Source organism: Myotis myotis, unplaced genomic scaffold, assembly GCF_014108235.1.
Source record: "Myotis myotis isolate mMyoMyo1 unplaced genomic scaffold, mMyoMyo1.p scaffold_m19_p_8, whole genome shotgun sequence".
Classification (NCBI taxonomy): Eukaryota; Metazoa; Chordata; class Mammalia; order Chiroptera; family Vespertilionidae; genus Myotis; species Myotis myotis.
This window is the reverse complement of record NW_023416390.1, coordinates 56,760,907-56,776,199: the sequence shown is the minus strand read 5'-3', so window position 1 is coordinate 56,776,199 and position 15,293 is coordinate 56,760,907. Positions and strand designations below refer to the sequence as shown.

At 38.5% G+C, this 15,293-nt stretch overlaps 1 protein-coding gene across 12 annotated transcripts in view; it reads left to right on the top strand.

Annotated features, from left to right (window-relative positions):
• Window positions 1-15,293, top strand: part of PKP4 (plakophilin 4) — a 247,690-nt gene that overhangs the window by 195,561 nt on the left and 36,836 nt on the right. For all 12 annotated transcript variants that reach the window (XM_036320377.1, XM_036320375.1, XM_036320386.1 and 9 more), the window contains 4 exons: window positions 216-404; window positions 2,172-2,388; window positions 8,903-9,035; window positions 10,138-10,351. In XM_036320377.1, coding sequence (XP_036176270.1) covers window positions 216-404; window positions 2,172-2,388; window positions 8,903-9,035; window positions 10,138-10,351 — 753 coding nt within the window. The remainder of the gene's footprint in view (window positions 1-215; window positions 405-2,171; window positions 2,389-8,902; window positions 9,036-10,137; window positions 10,352-15,293) is intronic.

Here is a 15,293-nt window from a genome sequence, read left to right as displayed (position 1 = left end):
TCTTAGGAAATTTACTTTTATCTTGCTACTAAGAGAATTTTATTCGAAAAATTTATGTGTTGTCCTTTTCATACCTGGCATCCTTTCTTTGTGAAACTCACTAGGTTTGGTGTTTTGACTTAACATTTGGTCCTATTGGCTAGGAGTTTCATTAGGGCTTTTAACCTCACCACAATTTTCTCACTTTCTTAACGATGTCATTTTCCTGCCTCTAGGCTTACGAAGTTCCTATGCTAGTCAGCACAGCCAGCTTGGACAAGACCTTCGTTCAGCTGTGTCTCCCGAATTGCACATCACTCCTATATACGAGGGCAGGACCTACTACAGCCCAGTGTACCGCAGTCCAAATCACGGAACTGTGGAGCTCCAAGGATCACAGACTGCATTGTACCGCACAGGCTCAGGTGGGCATCAGCTGAAATCACACCAATCTGGTTGTCAAGAAAATGGCTGTGGCAGCAGATCAATAACAGTAAAACAAAAGTTCATTGTTTAACCTATTTTAGGTGGTATCTTTTTACCTTAGTTCAGTCTAATCAGTGAGTGGAGTGATTATGCTGTGAATTCACAAATAAGTTTATGGAACTGTAAATCTGACTGTCCTTAGATTAGAACTATATCAGCTATAGAAAAGGCGGCTTTTATTGGGATATTTTTTTGTTGCCTGGAATGTGTATTTGGAGGAAATCCCTATATGAGTTACTTCTCTATCTCTGACTTAGCTTGTGTAGTCTCGAGTGATCTTGGTGTTATTCTTTTTTACATAATGGATTTCTTCCGAATGCTTAAGAATGGAATGTGAAAAACATTCTTTATGGTGGACTCAATCTGGGACAGAATGCAGTGAAGACATTTCTAAAAATAGGGAGCTAGTGCATCGTACCCTTGCACCCACCCTCACATCTCTGCCACACCAGCCTGTGGTGGTTGGTAGAGCAGAAGCTGCAGCCCATGGCCATGTAAGCTGCAGATTGTGCTGCCAGTTTGGCTGAAGGAATCTCCTGTGGCCCCTTCTTTTTTGTAAAAAAAAAAAAAAGGCAGTTCAAGTTTATTACATGTTCACAAATGAATTCCAGGTAGCTATGATAACCCCCTAAAGCACAGCCCTAGGAGACATACCTCCCAGAACAAAGGAGGGTGAAGACTGTGTTCGAATTGTTTTTTTGTCAAAGCTGATAATTTGTGCCACTGCAGGATTTTTCTTCTAGTTGAATGTACCAATTTTTAATAATGTTGGTGCAGAAATATTTCACTTATGTTCTGTATATTGAGCAGTTTCTTAATAGGATTAAGAACTAATGCTATTAAACTCTTTGATTGCTGGAATTTCAATCATTGGAGAAATACCTACTGCAATGATTAGAAAAGAAATGTTAAATACAGTGTACAGTATCTTTTTAAAAATAATATTTATTGATTTCAGTGAGGAAGGGGAGAGGGTGAGAGAGAGAGAAACATCAGTGATGAGAGAGCATAATTGATCAGCTGCCTCCTGTATGCCCCACACTGGGGATTGAGCCTGCAACCCCGGCATATGCCCTGGCCGTGACCTCCTGGTTCATAGATCGACGCTCAACCACTGAGCCACGCCGGCTGGGCCAGTGTACAGTATCTTTATACATAGGATCATGCAATAATTTCAGGAAGTAGATAAGGTAGAATTTGACATATCTGTCTTCTTTCTTGTGAAGTGAACTTTCCAAGTTATCAAAATCTACAGGTCTGTAAATGAAATGTATGGCAAACAGAGTGACCTATATACACTATTGAAAGTTTGATAGTTTTAATTTTCTGCAAATTTGACATATCTTGTTTTTTATTGCTAAAATGAAATTTTGAAATTAGTTTAATTTTTTCTTATGTTTCTCTTGCTGTTACTGAATTTTAATAAACATATTAACACCTATTATGAATCAGATTTATAGTTTCATTTTTGCTCTTTTCTGCTAATAAAATCAGCATAATATTGTTAATGTATATTGTTAGCATATATGAAAAACTGAAGTGCTTTTTTTAGCACTAATGAGCTAGATTGGTAAAATCTAAAAGTAAGTAAGTTATACAGTTGTTAAAAACTATAATCCTTGAAATTGAAAACATTTGACTTTGATAAGTATCACCTCACGGAAAACATACTAACCTTTTTAAAATAAATGTTGACTTTTTGGTAGGTATTGGAAATCTGCAAAGGACGTCCAGCCAACGAAGTACCCTTACATACCAAAGAAATAACTATGCTCTAAACACAACAGCTACCTATGCGGAGCCCTACAGGCCAATACAATACCGGGTGCAAGAGTGCAATTATAACAGACTTCAGCACACAGCACCGGCCGATGATGGCACCACGAGATCCCCATCAATAGATAGCATTCAGAAAGACCCCAGGCAAGTACTGTTATGTGTCTTCAGAATGCTATAGAATTATAGAAGCCAACCAGTTCCTTTATTCTCACTTCTTTTGAAGTTGCCAAGAATCTTATAAGATGGGTAACTCCTTATCTCTAATATTTCCAGTTGCATTCCAGTATTGTAAGTCATTGTGGTTAATTCATTTTAAAAATTCTTTTAAAGAAGGAAGATGGATTCCTTCTTTCAATGCTTTAATAATAGGTTAGAGAATGCATGGGTCTGTGTGAATATCTGCAGCATTCATCATTGAAATACTTCACCAAGACAGTTCTCTGATCTGTCCTCTTAGTCTGAATCACACAGAAGATTTTTAAAGGATCATTTTACCACTTTTCATTTTTTCCTGACTGACTTCATAGATGAGGACTTCAGGAAATGCATATGGTTGTTTTAAATGGGAAAGACCAGTGTTGTACATATTTAATCATATTAATCAATGCTATTTTGTGCTTTTATTAACTTGGTCCTTCAAAAAGCTCTTTGCCATTTAAGAGAAAATCATTTATAAAAAGTTCTCATAAACAAAAAATATTTGGCAAATAATAAATGTTTCCTTTTGTAAATTTTATTTGGACATGTAGAAAATGTGTTTTATTAAGATAAGTATGAGTCATTTAGTACTTGCTTTTTACAGGCTGGCCTCATCTTTAATGAAAGCCATTTAAAATATTCTGGAAATAAAGATGTTTAGAAACTGAAAGAGAACTCTAATTTCTGTAAAAGTGAAATTATTGCTAAATTTTAAGCAGCTTGAGTGCTCTTTTAAGGCATATATTAGCAAGATTTCATTCACTCTTCGCCCACAGATAGTTGTTTTACTGGAAAATTGTTATAATTATCAATTCATTTTTATCAACCTACCAACTTATTCTAATGAATGTGAAATAAAAGCATCAGTGAGGTTTTGGTTATTAAAACAAAATAACTAAAGGTATTTTTGAGTTAAATGGGAAGCCCACTGCTTTCCTAAAACCACTCCACTTAACTTTTGTCTAAAATTCTTTATGGTTTATATATACATTTGATTCTGCTATTCTGCTTGCCATCTTTTTGTCATTTGAAGGATTTTGTAAAATAATTTGTCTAATAGCACCTCTAATGTAATTCAGAAATACTTTTACATGATTTTGTTTTTAAAAAATTCAAAATGGCAAAGACTATGGCACCCTAATACATGGAGAAATCCTAAAAAGGGCTTTGAATTATAGGTCATTTAGACTATACCTTGGCTGAACCTACAGAGAAAAGAACAGCTACCCAGAAAGGCAGTGGTGTGATTAGAGCTTTGAGTTTAACATGTGTCCCTGAAGAATTCAGTTCTGACCTCTGATGTGAGTTGATTCACTATAAACAAGGATTTCATGTATGATAATATATTTCAGCTATTCATAGTATAATTTCATAGTCTAATGCATAAAACAGTTATAGCTAGCTTTGATTATGTGAATGCTTACTAATAATGCATTTGTAAGATGAATAAATGATTATCTTATAATAATTGGTGTATTTTTTCTACCTGAAACTGGAATCCAGGTGAATTTGAAGTTTGAATATTCAAAGCTAAATAAAAAGCTTATGTTAACTTATTTAATTTTGTTTTGAAAATGGCAACCTTAAGTGTTTACTCACTTCTAAACCTACTTACTTTATGATTAATGTTACATTATAATTAGCCTGAAAAATTCCTGTTAAGACTGAAGAAATTATTCATTTTTTCTATATAAAAGGAGATCTATGAGGGTTTTTTAAAATTGTTTTCTAGTTTGGAAGCAAAATGATTACTAGTACTAACAATACATCTTAAAGGAGTAACAAAAATACTTCCTATGGAAAGTGACTTAAAGTGACAGCATCCTGGTGATGTTTTTTGAGCAGGGCTTAATCTTTCATATTCTATGGGATAATTTCATTTATCATCTCCTTGACATTTATATATTGTCAAATGTTTTACTTCTACATACATTATAAAATCCATAATATACTGTTACTATTTTTACTGTAAATAGTCAATTATCTTTTAAAGAAAGTAATAGAAGTATAAAAGATGGTTATTGTATTTTCCTACATATTTACTATTTATAATTCTCTTCCTGTCTTCCTATAAATTCAATTTTTTATCTCTCCTCATTTCCCTTCAAACTAAAAAGCCTTTCTTGTGCTGCATATCTAGTGGCAAGAAATTCTCTCAGCTTTAAACCTGAAAATGTTTTAATTTCACTCGTTTTTAAAGGATAGTTTTGCTAGATATAAATTTTGGGATAGATAGGTATAATTCCCCCCTGGTAGTTTAAAAAATGTTCATTTATTGTTATCAGATCTTCATTATTTTTAATGAGAAATCAGACATCATTTGTATCATTGTTCTCATTATGTAATGAATCTCTCTGGCTGCCTTTCAGATTTTTCTCTTTATCTTTAACTTTAACAGTTTTACTGTGAGAGGCCTAGGTATAGTTTTCTTTACATTTAACTTGCTTGGGATTCACTAAGATTCTTTAAATTTTGGTTGATGATTTTTACCAAAATTGGGACATTTTCCACCATTATTTGCTTAAATATTTTTTGTGTGTCCCAAACTACTCTCCTCTTCTTCTGGGATAACTTGACATCTCACAGGTTACTGAAGCTCTCTTCAGGTTTTTAAATCTGTTTTTCTATATATTCTCCAGATTGGATTTTTTAATTGATCTGTCTTCAAATTTATTGTCTCTTCTACAGTCTCCAATACATTTAAAGCTCATCCAGTGAATTTTTTCTATTTCAGATACTTGCATTTGCTTCTTTTTTCTTCTTCTTCTTCTTATACAGTTTCCATGTCTCTGATAATATTCCCCATCTATTCAGTTCTTATATACATCTTTTCCTTTAAGACTTTGAGCACATTTATAATAACCATTTTACAGTCCTTATAATTCCAACATCTATGTTTTCTCTGGGTCTGTTTCTATTATTTGGGTTTTTTACACTTTTATAAGTCATAGTTTTTAGTTTCTTCTGAGGCCTACCAGTTAAATTATGTGTGAACTGTTATGGATGATACATTGTAGGGACTCAGGATTATGTTGTTTCCTGTTAGGGTTCTGAGGTTTTATTGTGGCAGATAACTCAATTACTGGCAGACGCTTTTGAGTCTGTTGAGATTGGTTTTGTTATTTGTTAGGACGGGTCTATTTCCGATTTGTTTAACTCCGAGCACATGGCCCTTACTCTCTGGTATGGTTTGTGAGATTAGGTGCTCAGTAAGATCTGCACTCTGAGATGGAAGTCCACCATCACCTGGCATAAACTCAGCTCTAAATTTTAGCCAACGTGCTGTCAAAGCAGGCACATGCTTAGCTCTCAGTCCTGCAGCAGCCACTTTCCACCGGACCTGTACATGTGCTCTATACATGCACAGCCCAACACTCAACTACGAACTTGTAAATAATCCTCCCACACACATGTAGAATCTGCTCTGCATAGTTCCCTGCTCTCCATTACCCTGCCCTACAAGTTCTAACCACTTTGGCATCTCCAAATTCCAGTCTCTCTCAGCTCACTAAGCTCATCATCGATACTTTCCTTAAGGGTCTGTGCTTCTTATGCTACAATCCCAAAAGTGCCCTCGGGCAGGAAGCCAGGTGAATATGAGGTTCTTGCGGTAATTCCCATCTTTCAAAGATTACATTCTTGTGTAATGTAATTTTTTAAAAAGGTTTTTATTGATTTCAGAGAGGAAGGGAGAAGGAGAGAGAGATAGAAACATCAGTGATGAGGGAGAATCATCAATCAGCTACCTCCTGCATGCCCCCCCTACTGGGGATTGAGCCCGAAACCGGGGCATGTGCCCTGACCAGGAATTGAACCATGACCTCCTGGTTCATGGGTCAGTGTTCAACCACTGAACCACACTGGCTGGGCCATTTGTGGTGTTCTTAATGTCTATTCATGAAATGGTCATCCAGGCTGTCCTCCAAGCCAGAAATGTCCACAGACTTCAGTTTTCAGAGGATCACATGGAAGCTGTGCAAAGAGTGGATGAGAGGAGGGGTGGCGCTTGAAGCAGAGAGAACATGTGGGAGTCTATTAGAGTGGTCCCAGCAAGACAGAGAGAATGGATGAGTATCTTCCTTATAAGTGTGACCATGTCCCATTCTGTCACTCTTCTGCTTCAAAACCTCCATTAGCTTTCTGTTGCTGACAATACAGGATGGGGCAAAAGTAAGTTTACAGTGGTAAGTACACAAAACACAGTTTATTCTTGTATTATTATTTATTAATTTTTGTATTTTTCATACAAACAGTTGTAAACCTACTTTTGCCTCACCATGTCTATAGACCACCTGGCTTTCACTGACCTTCACCACTTCATTGGTTCTTTGTCTATATCTAAAGTTATTTAATAGTGTTTACCTCATGGGGCAACAATGGAGGTAAATAAAATAATGTATGTAAAGCTCTTGGACCCAATGCTGATGCCAGTAAAATAAATAACTAATAATTTGTTGCTGGTATTAAGACTAAACTCTTTAGTTCGGCATCCATAAAACCAAATTAAATTCAATGTTTGTACCTCTAGCACCTGCAGCCTAGTAAGGATTCACTAAATATTTGTTAATGCATGGAGCCTTCCAAGACCAAGAGAGACACTAGGCCTTTAAAAACTGGGCAAGCCCTAACCGGTTTAGCTCAGTGGATAGAGCATCAGCCTGTGGACTGAAAGGTCCCAGGTTCGATTCCGGTCAAGGGCATATACCTTGGTTGCGGGCACATCCCCAGTAGGAGGTGTGCAGGAGGCAGCTGATCGATGTTTCTCTCTCATCGATATTTCTAACTCTCTATCCCTCTCCCTTTCTCTCTCTAATAAATCAATAAAATATATTTTTTAAAAAACAAAAAACTTGGCAATAGAAATATCACTGGGTTGTTAATTTAAATGTTTTTGTGGAAGCAAGCTAAGTGTTATATGTACAAATAGAATATTATTCAGCCATTAAAAGGGAAATCATGCCATTTGCAACAACATGGATGGACCCTGAGGATTATGTTAAGTGAAATAAGTCAGACACAGACTACCAGATCAAATACCATATGCCCTCACCTATATGTGGAATCTGGAAAAACAAAACAAAACTAAACTCATCAGTACAGAGAACAGATTGGTGGTTGCCAGAGGCAGGGGTTGGGGGTGAGAGAAATGAGTGAAGGTTGTCAAAAGCTATAAACTTCCAGTTAAAATAAATAGTTCCTAGGGATATAATGTACAGCATGGTGACTATAGTTAACAACAGTGTAGTTTGTATTTGAAAATATATTTGTTTGGAGAGTAAACCTTAAAAGTTCTCATAACAAGAAAATAATTTGTAACTGTGGGAATGGAAAAAAAGTTTATTCAATATTAATTCATTTTTCGATTAACAGTTTACTTTGTCCTGTAATCAAAGTCTGCGAATTTATTGCTTTTTTAACTTTTTGTAAGAAATTGGTCTGCATATGGTATAAGCATAAATTCATATTTAAAAAGGATTGCCCCAAATAGTGGGGCAATCAGTTGACATCTGAAAATTCTGACAGTGTGATGTTACCTGAAAAAACAAAATGTAAAAGTATATATGCTTAGTATAATTGTATACTTCTTTTACAGGAAGTAGGAGAGATAACACAGGATGTTAGGCTTCAAGGCTCTGAGTTCAGATCTCCTGAGTTCAAATGTTGCTCTACTCTTGGCTAGCTGGATGACTTTAGACAGGTCGCTTCATCTTTCTGCCTTGGTCTCCAAATCCATAAGGCTCCTATAAGAATAAATTACCAGTAATGTGGATAAAATGCCTAGAATAGTGCCTGGCACAGAATAGGTACTCATGAAATTTTAAGTGCTATTCAATAATAATCCAGTTCTTTGGAAAAAATTCTGTATGCACACATGTGCACATTTGCACATATTTTGAAAAAAGACCAGCAGAAAATGCCAGCAGTGTTTTAATTTTCTGCACATAGGATTGCTGATAAGAAAATACTTTTAATAACTTTTTGTGTTTCTTGCTTATAATTATAATCAGGAGCAGCCAATAAACATGACACTTGTTGAAAATCATCAGGCCCACAACATTTGCGATCTGTGTATTTCCACCAGCCCTTCGTCCTCTCCGCAAGCGTGACATCTCACCTAGCTAAAGTACACTTATTTACCTGAGCCTTGCAAATTTCTTTATAGGTAGAGATGCATAGAATTAGAATCAAGGCAAGGAAAATGAGAACGTTCCTCATGTTAAGAACTTGTCTGTCCCCTTGAATCTCTTTCTGTGCATCTGTGCATCATGACTGCTTCAGGATCCTACGCATCTGGGCCTCTGCATGTGTTCATCAGGGGGAAAATTATTTACATATACTTGTATTTTAGGACTTTTGTAACTTCCAATTTTGGTCTCAGCTGAGCTTTTTTCTTATGCCAAATGTTTTGTATAGTTAAAGACATGGGCCTCCTTTCTGAAGCCGTCTTTTCCTCATGCAGGGAGTTCGCCTGGCGTGATCCCGAGTTGCCTGAGGTCATTCACATGCTGCAGCACCAGTTCCCCTCCGTGCAGGCAAATGCGGCCGCCTACCTGCAGCACCTGTGCTTCGGCGACAACAAAGTCAAGATGGAGGTACAGGACCCAGTGCCTGGGCCTCAGGCAGAGGCAGTGGCTTTGCGTTTAGCAGTCGCATGCCTGCGTGCTTACGAAATTACCAGATGCCCTTTTAGAGGGATTCTGATACCGGGGACGCTTTCACTTCGTAATTGTGCATTTCAGTATTTCTCAGGAAAAACTGGGATGAGTATATTTCTTAGAGTGCTTTTAGCACTTTCAAATTATGTGTCCACTCATTAGGTTATTTGTAAAAATATAAAACATGAAGCAAAGATCAATTTAAACTGCATTTGTGAAGTATTTTGCATAAAAATTACAATATGTAAAACAAATGAGCTCATGTATTTCATGAGATTCTGGTCAAGACTGGTGCCAACATACAATTAAGTAAAATTACTGAAGATTTATGACCGTTACTAATACTGAACATATAGGAATATTTTAGTTCACATTTTTACGTTTTTTGGCATTTGCAGAAACACAGTGAGTCATTGGTTATTGGCTGGTGTCCTATGTCATACAGATTATTTTTAAGCCATCCCCCAACCCCCTGCAATTTCACATAGAACTTAAGTGTTTATCCTCGATTTAATATGCAAAACAACATACCAGTTGCGGACCTAAAGGTGGATGCAGTAAATAAAGTCTAGAAATATTCACATAATGTACGAATGAATTGACAAATGGAAGAAAATTTAAAGAGAGTACTTAGAGGAACAGTTCTAAGAATCCAGTGACTTTAGTCACAGATCCTTTTCTGTGTGATTTCCAACCCTGCATATAGCTTTGTTGTGCTTGTGTATTTGTTCTTTGCACTCGAGAGTGGAAGCACATCCCTGTTGTGTTCAGAGGGTTGGAGTAGGACTGTGCTACCTACACCTGCCATTAATCCACCTTGGTCTCCCTTCCCTTTTTTAAGTCATGTACCCAGGAAATGAACTGCATCTTGGATAGTGTCCTTAACATTTAGAAAAGATGGGTTATGTAGAATGAAAAGTAACCTTTTGAAATTATCTGGAGTTGTCCATTTCCTGTGATCTTTTTATAAAAGACTTTTGTTTGATCACTGCTGAATCTCATGTCATTTAGGCCTGGTACCTAATATTTCTCATTCTAGGTGTGTAGGTTAGGGGGAATCAAGCATCTGGTTGACCTTTTGGACCACAGAGTTTTGGAAGTTCAGAAGAATGCTTGTGGTGCCCTCCGAAATCTTGTTTTTGGCAAGTCGACAGATGAAAATAAAATAGCAATGAAGAATGTTGGTGGGATACCTGCCTTGTTGAGACTGTTGAGAAAATCTGTTGATGCAGAAGTAAGGGAGCTTGTTACAGGTGGGTAAAGAATGTGATCTTTCCTGGAGGAAATGCTGAAATGGTCTGGACTGTGCCCTTGTATGGTGCCTTGTGAAGGAGTTGGAGGGTGTAGATAGGAGATGAAATAGTGCTCACAACTGTGACATAGGCTGAGTGTAATTTAACGCAATGATTCAGAAGGCTCTCTGGTGATGCTGGGATAGTTATGCTTAGAGATGCAGACGTGTCAGCTAACAGATGTCTTGTTCATAGAGGGCGGAATGTCGTTTTTATTATGTATTCCATAGTAAATCTCCATTTAAAAAGACTGTCTCTCCTTTATTTTGAAAATAAAATACTACACTTAATGGATCAGCTGCCTTCCACTTCAGCTCAGCCCAAGTCCTAATGCCTGTTAGTACCTCAGATGCTTTCCTAGGACCTGGGGATGAATAGAACTCAGTTCCTGCCCTCAAGACTCGGGAGGAACATGAGGTCCCGCGGATGGAAGTGAAAAATGGCAAGTTAAAGGACTCATTAAAGAGGCATTGGGCCCTAACTGGTTTGGATCAGTGGATACATCGGCCTGTGGACTGAAGGGTCCCAGATCGATTCCAGTCGAGGGCCCATTCCTGGGTTGCAGGCTCGATCCTCAGTAGGGGGCATGCATGAGACAGCCAATAAGTGATTTTCTTTCATCATTGATGTTTCTCTCTACCTCTCCCTTCCTCTCAATAAATTTTTTTTTTTTTTTTTAAAAAAAAAGAGGCATTGGGAGCACAGAGCATGAATGGGTAGGGAAGTTCCCTGTTTGATGTGAAACTGAAGTTGTCCTAAAGGATGAGGAGGCTTTGGCTGAGTAAACAGAGGAGATACTTCAAGTCATAAGCAGAGGCTCAGAGCCAGCATGGGATGGATGTAAAGTCAGAGGAATCAGCCAGAAGAGGATGCTGAAGGGAGACCAGGCCAGAGAGAGATGCAGGCCTTGTTTGGGGAACCTAAATGAGGGGTCTGTGTCCGAATGCAGTGGGGATGAAGGCAGGGCAGGGCAGGGCAGGACAGGGCCAGTTTTGACTTTTAACCGCATTCTTCCTCAGGCAACAGGTGGAGGGTTGATTGGAAGGGGATGAGCCTAGCATCTGAGAGGCCTATGAGGACGTCAGGAGTCTAAAGACAACAACAGCTTGAGCTCTATCAATAATAGAAGAGGTGGGTGGTGCAGAAGAGGAAACAGTTAGAGAACTATTCATGGTCAAGTCATGACGGACTAGTGTGGAGAGTGAGAGACCAGGAGGAACTGAGCCATATGTCTTGAGAGACTGGACATTGCAACACCACCAGGTAGGTGCAGGAGTGCTTGAGGTCAAAGCGAAAGAAAGATTCTGCCGGAGGGCAAATAAACGGCAGCATTATTTATAATAGAGCATTAGTGGGAAATACTGAATGTTCATTGGTAGGCAAATGATTAAATAAATGGCAGTATGCTCACACAATGAAAGCATATACAAGGTTAAAATAAGTGTATTAAAGCAATCTATAGCAACATGGGTAAATCTTCAGAAATATTATGATACTATTTTTATAAATATTCAGGTTGAGGCTTTAAATTATTTTTTTTTAAATATATTTTATTGGTTTTTTACAGAGAGGAAGGGAGAGGGTTAGAGAGTTAGAAACATCGATGAGAGAGAAACATCGATCAGCTACCTCCTGCACACCCCCCACTGGGGATGTGCCCACAACCAAAGTACATGCCCTTGACCAGAATCGAACCTGGGACCTTTCAGTCCGCAGGCCGACACTCTATCCACTGAGCCAAACCAGCCAGGGCTAAATTATTTTTGATATATGCATATGCAATAAAGTTAAAAGTTTTCGTTGTAATGATAATACATTCATGATAGTGGTTACAGGATGGGGGTATTGGAGAAACTGGGATTGAGGGCTATAATCTAGCTCTGTGTCTTTAAAAAAGCAGTAATTTGAAACAAAACAATTAATATTTAACAAAGCTGGATGGTAGATACCTAGGTGTTGTTTAATTCTATTTAGCTTCTTCTATTTTCATTTTGTATATATACACACATACATATATATGCAGGTGTAAATAATTTATTTTTTGGTGTGAAAGGATGAGATGTCTCAAAGTATTTTAGAAATAGAGAGTAAATACTAATAAATCAATATGCAATTTAGATGTGTTAATATTCAAACAATACTAAGGCAGGCAGCACAATCTGAGTACGAAAGTTTCGTATCTTATTTGGAGTGCAGGGTACTGTATGGTGAACCTAATATTTTATGTGGAAGTTAGTTCCTTTGAAATATTAGATTCATGATGGTTTGCTACATTCCCAAATGTTACTGAATTGTAGCTGACAGAACCTGCAGCTCTGATTTCATAGTGAAAGCCAGCAGGGAATGGGATTAATTTTGGGGAAAAAAAGTTGTTAAAAATATTTAAATTAAATATTTCAAGCATGACAAATAGCATAGCAATTATTAAGAGTATTCATCCTGGAAGTCCACACAATCACTGTGGTAACGTTGCCCTGCGCTCCTTGTTGGGAGGCACGGAGGAGACAGTGGTATTGCAGTCAGTGAGTGCCTTCTCTCATTGTTTGATGTTTTGTTCCCATCACTTCACACTTTGTGTGTAATGTCCAAGTATCTTCTCCCAGTAAGACACCTGTGCAGCCAACAAGGCTGCCGACTGATGCACGTGGCTCCCGAGGCGTCAGCGGTGATCCAGGGACCACAGCTCACCCTTGTGGAGAGCAGCTACAGTGTTTGTACAGGTTCAAGCCTCGGACTAATGAGAGGGCATGGTCCTCTCATGCCAAAGCGACGTGCCAAGTCCCAGCTTGGAGGGCAAAGACCTCCCAGCACAATTATAGCCAAAGGCTATAGTTGTAATCTTGAACCTATGGCCCGAACCTGTGGTCCCACATGGCTGAGTGATGTGGGCTTGATAGAGTTCAGGTGCATGTAATTGAGTAGATTAGAACATTGTAAACCTCTTGACCACGCCCTTACTTTGCCTCGTGGAATCTGGCTATAAAATATAGACATGGCTTTCAGGCTGTGGTGCTGTTGCTAGCTCTCCATCAGAGAGGATAGCGTCCCACCCAGACCCAGCTTTCTTCTCTTGTCTTCTCAATCCTTCACCGCCCCCTCTCAGGCTCTCTGAACCTGGCTGAGCTGGCTCGGCACATATGGCACCCAACATGGGGGTGAGTATGCCATGGCCATGCCAGCTCACACTCTCAGATGTATTCTCTTGATTAACTAGGCCAGGGGTGGGCAAACTTTTTGACTCGAGGGCCACAATGGGTTCTTAAACTGGACCAGAGGGCCGGAACAAAAGCATGGATGGAGTGTTTGTGTGAACTAATATAAATTCAAAGTAAACATCATTACATAAAAGGGTACGGTCTTTTTTTTTCAATAGTTTTATTCATTTCAAACGGGCCAGATCTGGCCCGAGGGCCGAAGTTTGCCCACAGCTGAACTAGGCAGATTAATCGTGACTTGGTTCTTACATTCTTAATGTGCAGCTTTCTTCTCATTTTCTATCATAGGAGGAATAGGTCTCTGCTGGAGTTCCGTTTCTGAGGTGTTTGTCTCTGGGAGGAACAGTTGCAGGGACTTTTTGAGCTGAGTTCTAGGAGCTTGTAAGATGTAGTGATAAACAGGAAGAAAAGTATATGAAGGTTTGTGATTCTTTTTCATTTGAGAATAAATCAGATTTATTTGAAGTAGAGCCAGCCTTCACTACGAAGGGCTTTTATGTACTAATTTTCCTGATTTATACTCTGGATGTGAGTACTAATTTAGATCCTTTCCTTTATATTTTTCTATTTCTGTGTGGCTACAGTACTCGTTGCTGAGAACACGAGCTGTTGGAAAACATGGACCCTGGCCTTGAAAGGAGGATGTTAGTGTTTCCTAATTACAAAAGAGCCATTTCCCTGAATAGATTATGTTGCTTCCAGTGTAACACCAGCACCCACCTCATATTTCTTTTCTAGAAACAGCTGACAGTAGCTTTTAGGCTTTAAGAAGCATGTTTTTGCCATACTTGTAGGGTAGGGGAAATTAAGAATTCTTTATGACTATATAATTTTACCCCTAACAATTTATTCTCATATGTGGACTGATTACTTATGACATTCTCTCTTCAAAAGTAGTCTTTACTTTAGAATAGGTGTGGTCAGTGTGTAAACACCCAATTGCCACGTGTTAAGGAGCTGGCCCAGAGGACTTCAGAAGTGAGTTCCGGTTCCAAAGGCTAGATGTCAGCCAAGTTTAATGTCTTTATAAACATTATCTAGCTAACATGAAAGGACCGAGTCATAATATAAATCTAGCAGAGCTGCGTGTATATGACATCAGAAGATCTTTGAGCTCTTTCATTAACTCTTCCTCAAGCCAAGTACTCATAAGCTGTCTTTAAATTATAGAACCACAAGGTTGGAGGGGAACCTCAGAATTCATTTTGCCCAGTTAGCCATGGATCCCATGTACAGCTTTCACACAGAGTCACTGCCCATCATGTGTATGAACTCACAGGGACAGGGAGCTCATTACTTCATGAAATTAAGGCTGAGCAGCAGGGTTATTCAAAAGCAACAAGGAGACATTGTGACTTGAGAAGGCGAGGAAGATGTGCCCTCAGGAGCTCGTTTTGCCAAGCAATGGCCCTGCAGGAGAAGACCTGTTCCCCCATCTACAGGTGGCTGACATCTAGCATTTGGAACCAGCCTCCCATCTATCTCCTAAGCAGGAAAGTGTGTCCCCATCTGAACCATCCTCATTAAAATATGTGTGTTTTAAAATGGGTGGCAGGGTGCATGTGACCCTGTCACACAGTGTTCCATATCAGCTGCCCATCTCTATAAAATTCCCTTTGTAAATAGAACAATATCCTTCCAAATTTCAGTGTTCTGCCAGTGTCTTCTACAAATTACTGTGGCCCTGG